A 12,348-nucleotide genomic window follows, 5' to 3' on the forward strand; every position below is an offset into this window, starting at 1 on the left:
GTTTGGCAAGATTCTGTCTGCTGTGTGTAAGCAGATAAAGAACTGGACTCTGCGGAGGCTCCGGGGCAAGGCCGGGGAATGGCGCGTTCCTCAACCTGGCCAAGGTGAACGGTGAGCGGGCAGAGGCTGCGGGGCCTTGGGGAATGGCGCCTCCCTGGGCCCTGACTCAAGGCGAAACGGCAAGTGGGCGGCATGCTTACCTTTGGTGAGCAGAGTGGGCGAGGTGCAGAGGAAAGGTGATTAGCTGGGCCGCATGGCGAAGGCAACATAGATAGGGAGGGGGTGGGCGGGGCGAGCAGCGGGCGGGTGGGAGCGAGGCCAACCGGTTTGGCGAACCAGTACAAATTTCCACTACCGGTTTGCCGAAACTGGTCCGAACCGGCTGAATATCACCTCTGACTGAATAGTTCCACATTGTTCTTGGTCTTGACCCGACACCCAACTAAGTAACATCTTAAGCTTAACTAGGCAACCCAATTAGATAAACTCATTCATTCACACGGAAGATGTTAAATAAATAAAGTTTATTGTCATTGTACATGTATACCCAGTATACCCATACAACGAAATTCACATAACCCCCAGAGACCAGACCCGACTCACATGACAATCCCCAGACACACCCCCACCCACCAAAAATTCCCCTAGTTTGATAATTAATTACCTAGTTGGATAATGAAACATCTGCAAGAAAACAACCAAATTCAGAGAGCACCAAGGACTCCACAGACAACAGTTTATTTACCAAAGGAGGAGAAGGTTTTGGGACAGATGTTCTTTCGAAATCAGAAGAGGGAGGGTGCTCCTTCAAGCTTTCGACCCAGAAGTTATATTCTTCTGGAACTTCTCTAGGCTGTATTTTCTACTATCACATCTGATGATGTGAAAGGTGGTTGTTACTCAGGTGGAGAGAACAATGATGGCCTTCAGGAGTTGTCACTTGATTGGTTTCACTCAAGGACCAGGTCCTTCTGCTAAAGCTGGATCAAACCGGTGAAGAATTGCCTTGCTGTCATGTAAATGATTTTTTTCCCATACACATACGTGCTAAAGACGGTATCACCATTTGCTGAGTTGTATTTAATGGCTGCTTTTTCTCTCTCTCCCTGCCCTCCCTTTCCCTTCCCCCCTTTTTTTTCTCTTCTGTATCTCTTCCCCCTCTGGATCCTTTGCTCCTTCCCTTCCTCTTCTCTCATACGCAATGACTTTCATAGTACGGGATGATTTCTTTGGTAAGGCGAAAGCCAGTTTTAAAACATATGGTTGTTCCCCTTTCCTTTCACTTGGCATCTCTTCATCCTTTTTTTTTTTTGGTCTTCTTTCTGGGGCTCCTCTGGGACTTTGGTTTATGTTTTTTGTATTGATCCCTGTGATGGTAATGAAGGTGCTTTTTTTTATTGAGAAGCAGATCTTCTTCAGTTGCCATCATCTAGGAGGTATTACTGTCCTCTCCTCTTCTCTTGGGACTTAGGTGGTTATCCGCTTTGATGTTTCAAGCAGCTTCCAAGTGGGGGCCATAAAATGGGTCCTTCCCTGCCCCCCCCCATTTCTTTCTTGTGGAAACTCTGCTCCTTGGGGCAAGCTGATGGGAAGATCTGTCTCTAAGCAGTCCACTTCCTTGTGATTCGTTTACCTTGACATGTTGTGCTGATGCTTTGGGCAGTTTTTCTAACTTGTGCTCCAAACTTTTCTTTTCAAAAATCACACATTTCAGAAAATAATGTGGGGTGGGTGGGAAAAGGCTTTTCCTGAACTGCTAATTTTCTGCATGTAGAGATGGTCTATCATAGCTTCTTTCCACCACCTGTTAGAAAAAGAATATTAAAAATACAAGCAACTCATTCTAAGGGATCTACTCAGAGATGACCAGATTGTCAGACTTCGATGCTATCTCAAAATAAACGAATTTCCAAACGATTCTTGGTGCGGCAGCTGAAATTCCCGACTTGCTCTTTATTTAGCGATATTATTGATTAAAAGCTCATCATTCTATTCTAAATTGGAGAAGGTCATATCTAAAGAAACTTGCATTCAAAGTCTGCATTAAATATCAGGATTGGATGGCATGGACCAAGTTCCCCCCGTTCTTACAAAAGTCCCCATTGCTCATCTTTCCTCTCTGAATGTTCAAGGAGTGCTAGAATGAAGAGTAAAAGGGACACAGTGGCTCAGTGGCTAAGACTCTGAGCTTGTCGATCGAAAGGACGGCAGTTCAGCGGTTCGAATCCCTAGCGCCGCGTAAGGGGGTGAGCTCCCATTACTTGTCCCAGCTTCTGCCAACCTAGCACTTTGAAAACACGTAAAAAATGCAAGTAGAAAAATAGGGACCACCTTTGGTGGGAAGGGAACAGCGTTCTGGGGCCTTTGGCATTGAGTCATGCCGGCCACATGACCACGGAGACGTCTTCAGACAGCGCTGGCTCTTCGGCTTTGAAACGGAGATGAGCACCGCCCCCTAGAGTCTAGAACAACTAGCACATATGTGCGAGGGGAACCTTTACCTTTACCTTTAGAATGACGAATAGTGGACTCTTTCACTAGCCAGATTGGACTCAAAAGGAAAAGGCAAGACAAGGAGCAGTTCCTTGTTAATGTCCCCAAAGATTTAGTTCTTGGTTGTGCCCTACGAAACGGCGTGCAGATCAAAGGCTGCCTGAAACATCAAAAGGGGCTAATCTCTTCATGTCCTCTCAAACACAACTGCAGCTGCTTTTCCATTCTCCCTGGGAAGTGGGCATTCCTCTGCCATCTCTAACTCATCTCCATCTGATTGTGGGAAGAAGGTCTGTGCACTGCCTCTGGTGTGTTGTGATGTGTTCTCACTTCTTATGTATGCTCCCATGGTTCTCTTGTTAACTTTTCATTTGTCCTGAGTGTGCATTTGTCCCATGAAAGCAACCTAAACAGACCCCACATATTAAAAAACAAAAACCAGTTTATTTTTCCTACCTAGTCTGAAGTAAAAGAGAGTTTGGATTCTGGTTGAGGTTGGCTATGTTATTGATCTCTAGAAGACCTCTTCTTCTAACATCTGAAATGGGGACAAAATGATTCAAAGCAGTACCGTTTCCATTTTGTAATAGAAGAAATCTGTTTCTTCTCTGTTGAACTCTCAGTGCTTTGAAGTGAAATCTGCCCTATAAAGAACGAACTTCAATGCAATCGAATTGGCTGCAAGGATAGGACCATAGACAGGAAGCCTTTCTTGGTATAACTTATCTTAGATAAAGCTTAGCTCAGTGATGGCTAACCTTTTTGCCATTGCGTGCCAAAAGCGGGGGTCGCACGTGCCCACACTCATAATTCAATGTACCCCGCTCACCTGTGCATGCACGCGTGACCCCCCCCACGCTCCCCACGCTTTTGGCACGCAATGGCCCATTTTTTGCCCTCCTCAGGCTCCAAGAGGCTTTCTTGGAGCCTGGGGAGGGAGAAAACGGCTTTCTCCCCCACCCAAGAAGCCCTCCGGAGGCCGGAAACAGCTCATTTGCCAACTTCCGGTGGGACCGGAAGGCCCGTTTTTCGCTCTCCCCAGGCTCCAGAGGCTTTCTAGGAGTCTGGGGAGGGCAAAAACGGCCTTCCCACCCCCCTGAGGCCCTCTGGAGGCTGGAAAAAGCCCGTTTCCTGACTTCTGGTCGGCCCAGAAGGCCCGAAAATCAGCTGGCTGGCCTGCATGCATTCCGGAGCTGAGCTAGGGCAATGCTCATGTGCCCACCGATATGGCTTCGTGTGCCACCTGTGGCACACGTTCCATAGGTTCGCCATCACGGGCTTAGGTGGTTCCAAGACTTCCAAATGACTCTTTCATGGTTTGAGGTCCATCTAAATCAGAGGTAGCATCTCAGTTTATTCAATCACTTGGGAGAGAAAGGTTATGTTATTTGTGAAAAAACCCTTAAAGATTCTCAAAAACTAAAAAGACTGTCAAGTTTGGAATGCACTTGTGGAATTCCTTCTGTCAGTACTGTAATATGCCTCTAGATTTCTAGAAAAAGCGATTCAGTATAATGAGAATACAGATTTTTCAGTGTTCTTGATAAATTGGGCAGTTGTCCTCTGGTTGAATGAATGTTTTATGTCAACGAAGTATTAGGTTAAAAAAAGAGCCAGGTGACAGATGGTTTATAAGAACCTGAAGGCCTTGTAATAGGAGGACCAATTCAGCAATTACATGCTGAGGTAAAAATATGAGGTCTCCTTCAGGTTGAGCATAGGTTTGGTGGATTTTGTGGCCACCTTCATGTACATTTCTTGGGAAAATTATGGAAATGAGAGATTGTACTATTAGGAACTTTTCCTGTTTTCTCAGTCTAGCCTACCTCCCAGAATTCCCTTCCATGTATTTCTGATCCAGAGGCAAACCAGGACCAATCCTATTTAGTATTTTTTTTTTAATTCAGGCAAGGTGTCGCGGCCTGTGCAGAAGGCAAATTAAGGTACCCTTGATGTAAGCTCTTGATAACTTCACAGACAAATTGCTACTTGTTCTTGCCAACAGTATGAAAGTATTTGCCACAGGTTTTTTTTTTCCTGGCAAGCTTTTTTGGAGGACTTCCCAGCCTAGCTCATAGTCCTTGATTCCTTAGTGGTTTTCTGTCCAAAGAATGACCAGGCCAAGGATGCTTAGCTTCCCATCCCATGATTGACAAAGGGTTGCCATCGGCTGTTAAGCTCCAAAGAAAATTTTCATTATAATTATTCCTTGTTTGTATCAACCTTCCTTGAAGAGTAGCTTATATAGTCATTTTCTAATTTTTTTAAAAAAAACAAATTTGCACCAATTCTGTTAAATACTTTAGACTGTGAATGATGCTCAGTTTGCATCTGGGCTAAACAAGAAAATGAATCCAGAGTTGCTGAATTTAGCGTGTTGACCTCTGCCCCATTCTGCCTTTTCAGAATCATGATTTTTTAAAATCCAGAATGAAATCAAGCCAGTGTAGTTTGAACTGGTCCTTAGCTAGACTTTTTTTATTTAAAAAAAAAAATGACAGCTATTTAGAGTATAGGCAGCAAATCTGCAGGCAAGCATTTCAAGCCCCCCAAATAATCTTCCACCTTAAATTCTGAAGGAAGTTTTGGGATGAATGGAACACATCTTCTGGTGCCATTCCTTCCATTCTCTGTAACTAATGAGAAGCTTTTGAACAAGAAAGTTATATCTCTTCAAAAAAGAGAGAGCTTTTCTTTTCTTTTGCCAAAATGTATGTGTCAAAATTTGTATGGGTTTTTTTTTTCTCCACCTCCCCCAGGAATGGGCAAAGAAGTGGGGAATCTCTTGATGGAGAATTCGCAGCTGCTAGAGACCAAGTAAGATTCCCCCTCCCTTTCTCCAGATCAAAATTTCCTGCTTCCTTGTGAGTTTAGCATGAGTTCCTAGTTGACGAGATGCTGCGTGTGTCGGTTTTGTTCGGTTCATCTTGTCCTTGATTTCTTCATCTCTGCTGAGATCTTTGCCCATTGGGGTTTTGCAGCTTTTTTCACCCAACCTACCAGGGGTGGGCTGCTGAGGGTTCGGGAGAACCTCTAGCTAAGATTCTGTTCAGTTCAGAGAACCCCCAAATCCCACTCCTGGTTAGCCCTACCAACCCTGCCCCTCCCAGAAGTCCCCACGTGGCCCATTTTGGATGCAGGGTGCACACGGAGGCTCAGGGAGGGTGAAAAACGGGCCTACTGGAAGTTCTGGAAAAATGGGCCCGTTTCCAGCCTCCAGAGGATCTCTGGAGTCTGGGGAGGCCGTTTTTGCCCTGTCGGAGGCTCAAGGAAAGCCTCCGGAGCTCGGGGAGGGCAAAAATGCCCCCTTGCCGTGGTGCAGGAGGCCGACTAGGCCACGCCCACCATGGGCACGCCCACCCAGCAACCGGGCAGAGAACCCCTTGCTAAAATTTTTGAAGCCCACCCCTGCAACCTACCCAATCAATTTGCAAAGGCAAATTGTGGGGAACATTTTCTGTCCATGCCACATCCTTTCTTATTCTTGGAGCCCAAGATATTGGTGGACTCCCAACACCCATAGCCAGGTTGGGAAGGATTTATAGCTGACAATTTAGTTGGCCTGGTTAGGAAAGCCTCGAATCTGTTTATTTTCGTTGCATTGATAACTTGGCACGAAGCGAGTCCAACTAATTAAAATGCAGGATTTAGTTTAAATACCTTATGCTTTATCTATGACTCTCCACGATATCCCATTGTTCCTTTTGTTACCGATCAATGTTTTTTTCCCCAAAAGTGTTTCCTATGATGCTAGCCATATTCTGAGGCTGAATATATTTCTGTTTCTTTCGATGACTTGCCGTGCTGCAGAAATGCTTTGAATATTGTGAAGAATGACTTAATTGCAAAAGTGGACCAGCTTACAGGAGAACAAGAGGTGTTGAAAGGAGAACTGGAAGCAGCAAAGCAGGCGAAATCTAAGATGGAAGCCCGCATCAAGGAACTGGAGGAAGAGCTTAAAAAGTGAGTGGCCGTCTACTTTTGGATTCATTTCTCAAGTGGGATTATTTCTCTAGGGTTGAAATAGACACAGCATTAGGCAACTGAGACAGTCAGCACTCCTAACCTAACCACATAAACCTAGTGTTGTGGTTTGTTGGCCGCCGGCCCCTCCAGCAGCCAAATCAGGAGGAGGAGGCGGCGTGGAAGTCAGGGTCAGCATCAAGGCAACCTGAGAGCTCAGAGGGGGAAGAGGGAATGGAGCTGGCAGAGAGAGAGACAAAGGTGGAGCCTGGACCACCCATCAGCCTCAGATGGAGAGTCAACAGCCCCCAGGTCTGGAGGTGGAGGAGGAGAAACAGCTTGGTCCCGTGCCTGATGCGCGGTTGCACAGAAGGCAGAGGAGAGGAAAGCAGTGGAAATCTATGGGCCGATCCCTGGGACAGAAGAGCCATCCCTGCTAGCGAAGCCCCACTCTAGCTCTGGGGATAAAAGGCAGGGGACGGAGATGAATAGATGTGGCAGACAACTATTCATCTCCCTGCCGGACAGACTTGTTAGCCTGCGTTGAGAGAGAAACTTTTTGCCAGGGTGCCGGCAAATTAAAGGAATCGTTTGAGTTCATTTCAGTGGGGTTTGTCATGTTTGGGGAGCTGGGTCAGAACAGCTACATGTAAACACCAAGATTTAAAAATGGACAAGGAGAACCTTTAATGTTGTAGAGGAAAAAGACTTTGTGAGTTTCTATAATCCATAAAGTCCTTTTGAAAGATTCACAAAATTCTACTGTGTAATATTCACCTGTGTCCATTTTTAAAATTAAAATATTTAATGTTTCAACTTTTTGTAGCTTTATTTACAATGTTGTAAGCCTCACAGAGTCAATGGACAGTGAGATGGGCAGCTTATAAATTTCAATTTTTAATTTAATTTTCCAGATCTGATTCCCCCTTCATATTATTGTTGTGAGTGTAATTAAGAAAAATACAAATCCACTGAACTGGGACTTAGAAATCACACAATGTTTTTGAAAGGACTGTAAAATTCTTGGTTACTCTTTTTTATTGATCTATTCTTCATGCCCTGATCTGATTTACATCTTCTAGTTTCTCTCTTTTTCATATCAAGGGCAGCATCTATTTATTTTAGAAAATATATATGGCTGCCCAACTCACTCATGTTGACTGGATGGTTTATAAAAATAAAACCCCAAATGCAAAACCCAATGAGCTTTCCATCCAACCAATTACTCGATGGGCTTCATACCACTCTGGAGTCCCCAGTCCCACTGACAAAACCATCTTCAAGACCTTGCAAAAGAGTATCAAGTGAGGGCCAACCTTTGCTCCCCAGGGATGATGTTCCACAGGGAGGGAGCCAATACAGAGAAGACCCTTCTTGACCCCACCAGATGGACCTTCTTAGGAGAGCGAACCTGTAACATCTCATGCTTCCCTGCTCTGGTGGGTTGGGTAGATATGACTAGGAAAAGACAAATAATCTTCAAATAATCTGACCCCATGCAGCCACTATAATGGCTAGTTTATCTGTCAGAAAGCATGTGGATTAAACCTAGTTTCCTAAGAGACACTTCCTGTCTTCCAACTATTCTCAAGATAATGCAAAGATGTCTACTAACTTTTCTTAGATTTGGGAGACAGGTAAGAAACCAGCCTATCTGATGATTGAAAATTCAAGGTTTTTTTTTCCTGTTTTGCCTTTGTGTAACCTCTGGACTTGTTTCATAAATTTCATTCCTTTCCCACTCCCCAGAGTGAAATCGGAGGTGATAGTTGCCCGCCGAGAACCCAAAGAAGAGGTGGAGGATGTAAGCAGCTATCTCTGTACAGAATTGGTATATTACATTATTAAAATGCCTAGGGAAAAAGGGGATTTGGGGAGGGAGGGTCTTTCTTTTCCATTTCCTTGAATCATGACCCTGAAATTATGACATCACTACGCGTTTACATCAGAGCATTGCCATGTCCATGGTCACGGTGGTGGAGTGTATTCTGATGATTATGGGAATAGATAAGTTGTCAACCAGTCATTCCTGAACGATATTAACTGTATAGGTTGAGTGTATTGAAAACATCAGGAAACTCATTCTAGAAAAGCTGAATAGTAGTTACAGGAGGGTGCTTTAAGAGTTACCGTACTTTTTGTAGTATAAGATGCACTTCCCCCCCCCCAAAAAAAGAGGGTGGAAATGTTGGTGTGTCTTATACACCGAATACAGCCATTTTTGGCCTCTCGAAACCCCGCCTCGTGCGTCCCGTTTTTGCCCAAAGCAGGCCCGTTTTTCGCAAAAATGGGGCCTGCAGAGGGTTTGGGACAGTGGTAAATCCAAATTTTTTTTACTACTGGTTCTCTGGGCGTGGCTTGGTTGGCCTGGTGTGGCTTGGTGGGCATGGCAGGGGAAGGATACTGCAAAATCTCCATTCCCACCCCACTCCAGGGGAAGGATACTGTAAAATCTCCATTCCCACTCCACTCTGGGGCAGCCAGAGGTGGTATTTGCCGGTTCTCCGAACTACTCAAAATTTCCACTACCGGTTCTCCAGAACCTGTTGGATTTCACCCCTGGTTTGGGAGGCCTGCAGAGTGCTCCTGAGGGCCAGGGAGAGCAAAAAATTTTTTTTTCTTGTTTACCTCTTCGAAATCTTGGTGCGTCTTATTCTCCGGTGCATCTTATAGTCCGAAAAATACGGTAATCCCTCCTCCTTTTGTTTTCTGGTCTGATACTGTCTCATGCACAAGAGTCAGTGGCTTTAAAAAAAACAAAAACACATGTATGAAATAGTTGTAGACTGCATGCATCATCTTGTTCGGCCTTTGAAATCCAAAATAATGTAATCATCCAATTCACACAACCCATGAATACTCGTAAGAAGGCTGGTTTTAATTTTGTGTACTAACAGCATTTCTTCTCTCTAACATGGGTATTTTTTTTACCCACGTGTGTGCATTTTTCTTTTTTCTGATGCAAAATTCTCTCCAATGTTTCATGTGTTATGGAATAAGCAGACATAGTTAGTGCTAAATGGCAAGCCCTTATAGAAAAGTCATGCTATACTGATCCTGATCCTGGGACCAAAATATCTGTGAAGTTGTTTTTAGATATTTTAAAAACTGAATATAATGCATGGATAAGAATGAGCATATGATACAGGAGGGGATTTGAGATGCATCTAAGCAATACTTGTATAGAAATTAAGGCCCTTATTTCTATCACAATTACGATCCTCCTGTTTACTGCTTTAAACAGTCTTCCCTTCAGCATTTCATCCCATTTTTCCCCAAAGCATCCCTCCTCTGTGTTAAAGCTGTTCAGTGGGTAGAATTAACTTAATTTAATTTGAACCTACTAACTCTTACTAATATCTGAAGACAGGAAACTAAGCCTGGGTGTTAATATTAGCCTGCAGAAAAATCTGTTAAGTAGGTTGGTTGGTGCAAAATGTTCCATTCCATGGATTTCGAGAATGTTCTGTTTCTTCTTAAGTTTTTGCTGAGCTGGCCATTATTCTTGGTTGGGCTGGCAGGAATTACGTTGGGAAAATTTTCTTCCAGAAAACTGCTGGACCACTTTTAAGCAACCTGATTGGTGTGGTCTAGAGCCGGGATGGCGAACCTATGGCACACGTGCCACAGATGGCATGCAGAGCCTTATCTGTGGATACATGAGCGTTGTCCTGCTCAGCTTCAGTGCACAAGTGCGCACCGGCCAGCTGATTTTCGGGCCTTCCAGGCACACCGGAAGTCAGGAAATGGACCGTTTCTGGCCTCCAGAGGGCCTGGGGGGGTGGGGAAGGCTGTTTTTGTCCTCCCCAGGCTCCAAGAAAGCCTCTGGAGCCTGGGGAGGGTGAAAAATGGGCCTACCGGGCCCACCATGCCATCACGTGCCAAAAGTGGGGGGAGTGCAGGGGGTTGCGTGTGTATGTGTGGGGGGTGGAGTTGGGCGCATTAAATTATGGGTGTGGGCATGCACGCGTGTGACCCCTCCACGCTCCCCCCTTTTGGCACGCAACGGCCAAAAGGTTAGCCATCACTGGTGTAGAGCAAGGGTCTCCAACCTTAGCAACTTGGAGACTTGTGGACTTCAACTCCCAGAGGTTGGAGACCTCTGGTCTAGAGGTGAAAACAGAATCTGCCAAAGTCTCTAAAATAAAACATGGCTGCCCATAGGTAAACATTTCTGCCTTGTAGTTAAACTTTTGCTGCTTCTCCAGAAAAATGCTAGTTCTCCTCTGAATGGGTTTGAAGCTAATTTTCAGAACCTACAGATAATAATCCATTACTGGGAGGGAGGGTAGGATTAACAGAAAACTCAAAGGGAACGAATGTTTTTTTAAAACTTCCTTCTTTGGTGTTGTACTAATCTCCTTCCCCTTCCATTTCCCGTGGGTTGAAGTCCTCCTCCTCCCCCCTGCAGGACAACATCCCTATTGCTCAGAGACGGCGCTTCACCCGTGTGGAGATGGCTCGCGTTCTGATGGAGCGCAACCAGTATAAAGAAAGGCTGATGGAATTGCAGGAGGCTGTCAGGTGGACGGAAATGATCAGGTGAGGATGAGCCTCTCTGGTTTCCGTATTAGAGGTGGGTGGGGTGTTGTTGTTTTTTTACTGTTAATGGCAGTACTGCAGGCTAACTCTGCCCACTGCCAGGAGTTCGATCCTGACCGGCTCAAGGTTGATTCAGGCTTCCATCCTTCCGAGGTCGATAAAATGAAGACCCAGATTGTTGCGGGCCATAGGCTGACTTGGTAAACTGCTTAGAGAGGATAAAGCACCCTGAAGCGGTATATAAGTCTAAGTGCTATTGTCCTCCCGTTCGTTATCAGGGAGGCACGATCAGATGCAGTGGAGCTTCCACCCCTACCCGTCTTTCTCCTAACAAGCACCTGAGACCGTTCGATTGCACCATGGCTTCTGGCTGCCAGCATTGGCAACTAGCCAATTGGCTGGCGGCTAACCGTCCCGGGCAGCTAAAAGTCTGGGACGAACAGTGTGGCGTGGAATGGGCCACGCCACGCCGAAGCATGTGGGAAGTAGGGGCCATGGCCCACTGGCCAGGGCGAATGGGTGTGGGCGTGTCAGCTGGGAAGAAAAGCGGAGAAGAGAATCCCCTGAAGCGGAAGCCTGGCGGAGAAGCAGGCGTGGCCAAGGGTAGGAGCCAAAAAGTCCCATTCTGAAGGCTAGCAATCCTGTTTCAGAACCTTGGACAGAGCCCAGCAGGAAGGCTGGGGATCCGGGATAAGGGATCAGTTGCCATATTAAAAAAAAACAAAAACAGTAAGAATTTAGTTCTGGTGATTTCCCTGTAACATTTGTTAAAGAAGTAAAATGAGCAAGTATATGAACAATGACCCAATGACCCTAAAAATTGTTCACATTTTCACAAGTAAGATGAACAGCTAAATTATTTTATTTTTATTATTTTATTAATTAAATTTATATACCGCCCTACTCCCGAAGGACTCAGGGCAGTGAACAGCCAAAAGATAAAATACACATAGTACAAACGTTAAAAAACCATTTAAAAATACATTAAATACAAAAACAAATTTAAAACACCCCAATTTATAAAACAAATTTAAAAGCAATTAAAAGGGAGGTTAGGCCAGACCAGCCTGCTGGAATAAGAATGTTTTGAGGGCACGGTGGAAAGTGTGCAAATCCGGGATCCTCCGTATCTCCGGGAGGAGCTCGTTCCAGATGGCGGGTGCCCCCACAGAGAAGGCTCTCCTCCTGGGGGCTGCCAGTTGACATTGTTTGACTGACGGCACCCTGAGAAGACCCTCTCTATGGGAGCGTACTGGTCAGTGAGAGGCTACTAGTGGCAGAAGGTGGTCTCGTAGGTACCCCGGTCCTAAGTCCTACCAAATTAGTAGGTGCCTGCCGAAATGTCAGACT

General features: G+C 45.3%; 1 protein-coding gene across 19 annotated transcripts in view; it reads left to right on the top strand.

The window, feature by feature from the left end:
* Nucleotides 1-12,348, top strand: part of MAPK8IP3 (mitogen-activated protein kinase 8 interacting protein 3) — a 71,882-nt gene that overhangs the window by 33,517 nt on the left and 26,017 nt on the right. For 4 of the 19 annotated variants that reach the window (XR_004593447.3, XM_034430263.3, XM_060692929.2 and 1 more), the window contains 5 exons: nucleotides 1,215-1,232; nucleotides 5,253-5,310; nucleotides 6,304-6,456; nucleotides 8,206-8,287; nucleotides 10,847-10,998. Coding sequence is in view for 17 of the 19 variants with exons in the window: in XM_034430263.3 (XP_034286154.2) it covers nucleotides 1,215-1,232; nucleotides 5,253-5,310; nucleotides 6,304-6,456; nucleotides 8,206-8,287; nucleotides 10,847-10,998 (463 nt within the window). In the remaining 2 variants the exon portion in view is untranslated. The remainder of the gene's footprint in view (nucleotides 1-1,214; nucleotides 1,233-5,252; nucleotides 5,311-6,303; nucleotides 6,457-8,205; nucleotides 8,288-10,846; nucleotides 10,999-12,348) is intronic. The other 15 variants (XM_034430267.3, XM_034430264.3, XM_087878396.1 and 12 more) reach the window with 7 other exon arrangements.

This window comes from Pantherophis guttatus, chromosome 14 (genome assembly GCF_059756535.1).
Source record: "Pantherophis guttatus breed Tessera chromosome 14, ASM5975653v1, whole genome shotgun sequence".
Taxonomy (NCBI): Eukaryota; Metazoa; Chordata; class Lepidosauria; order Squamata; family Colubridae; genus Pantherophis; species Pantherophis guttatus.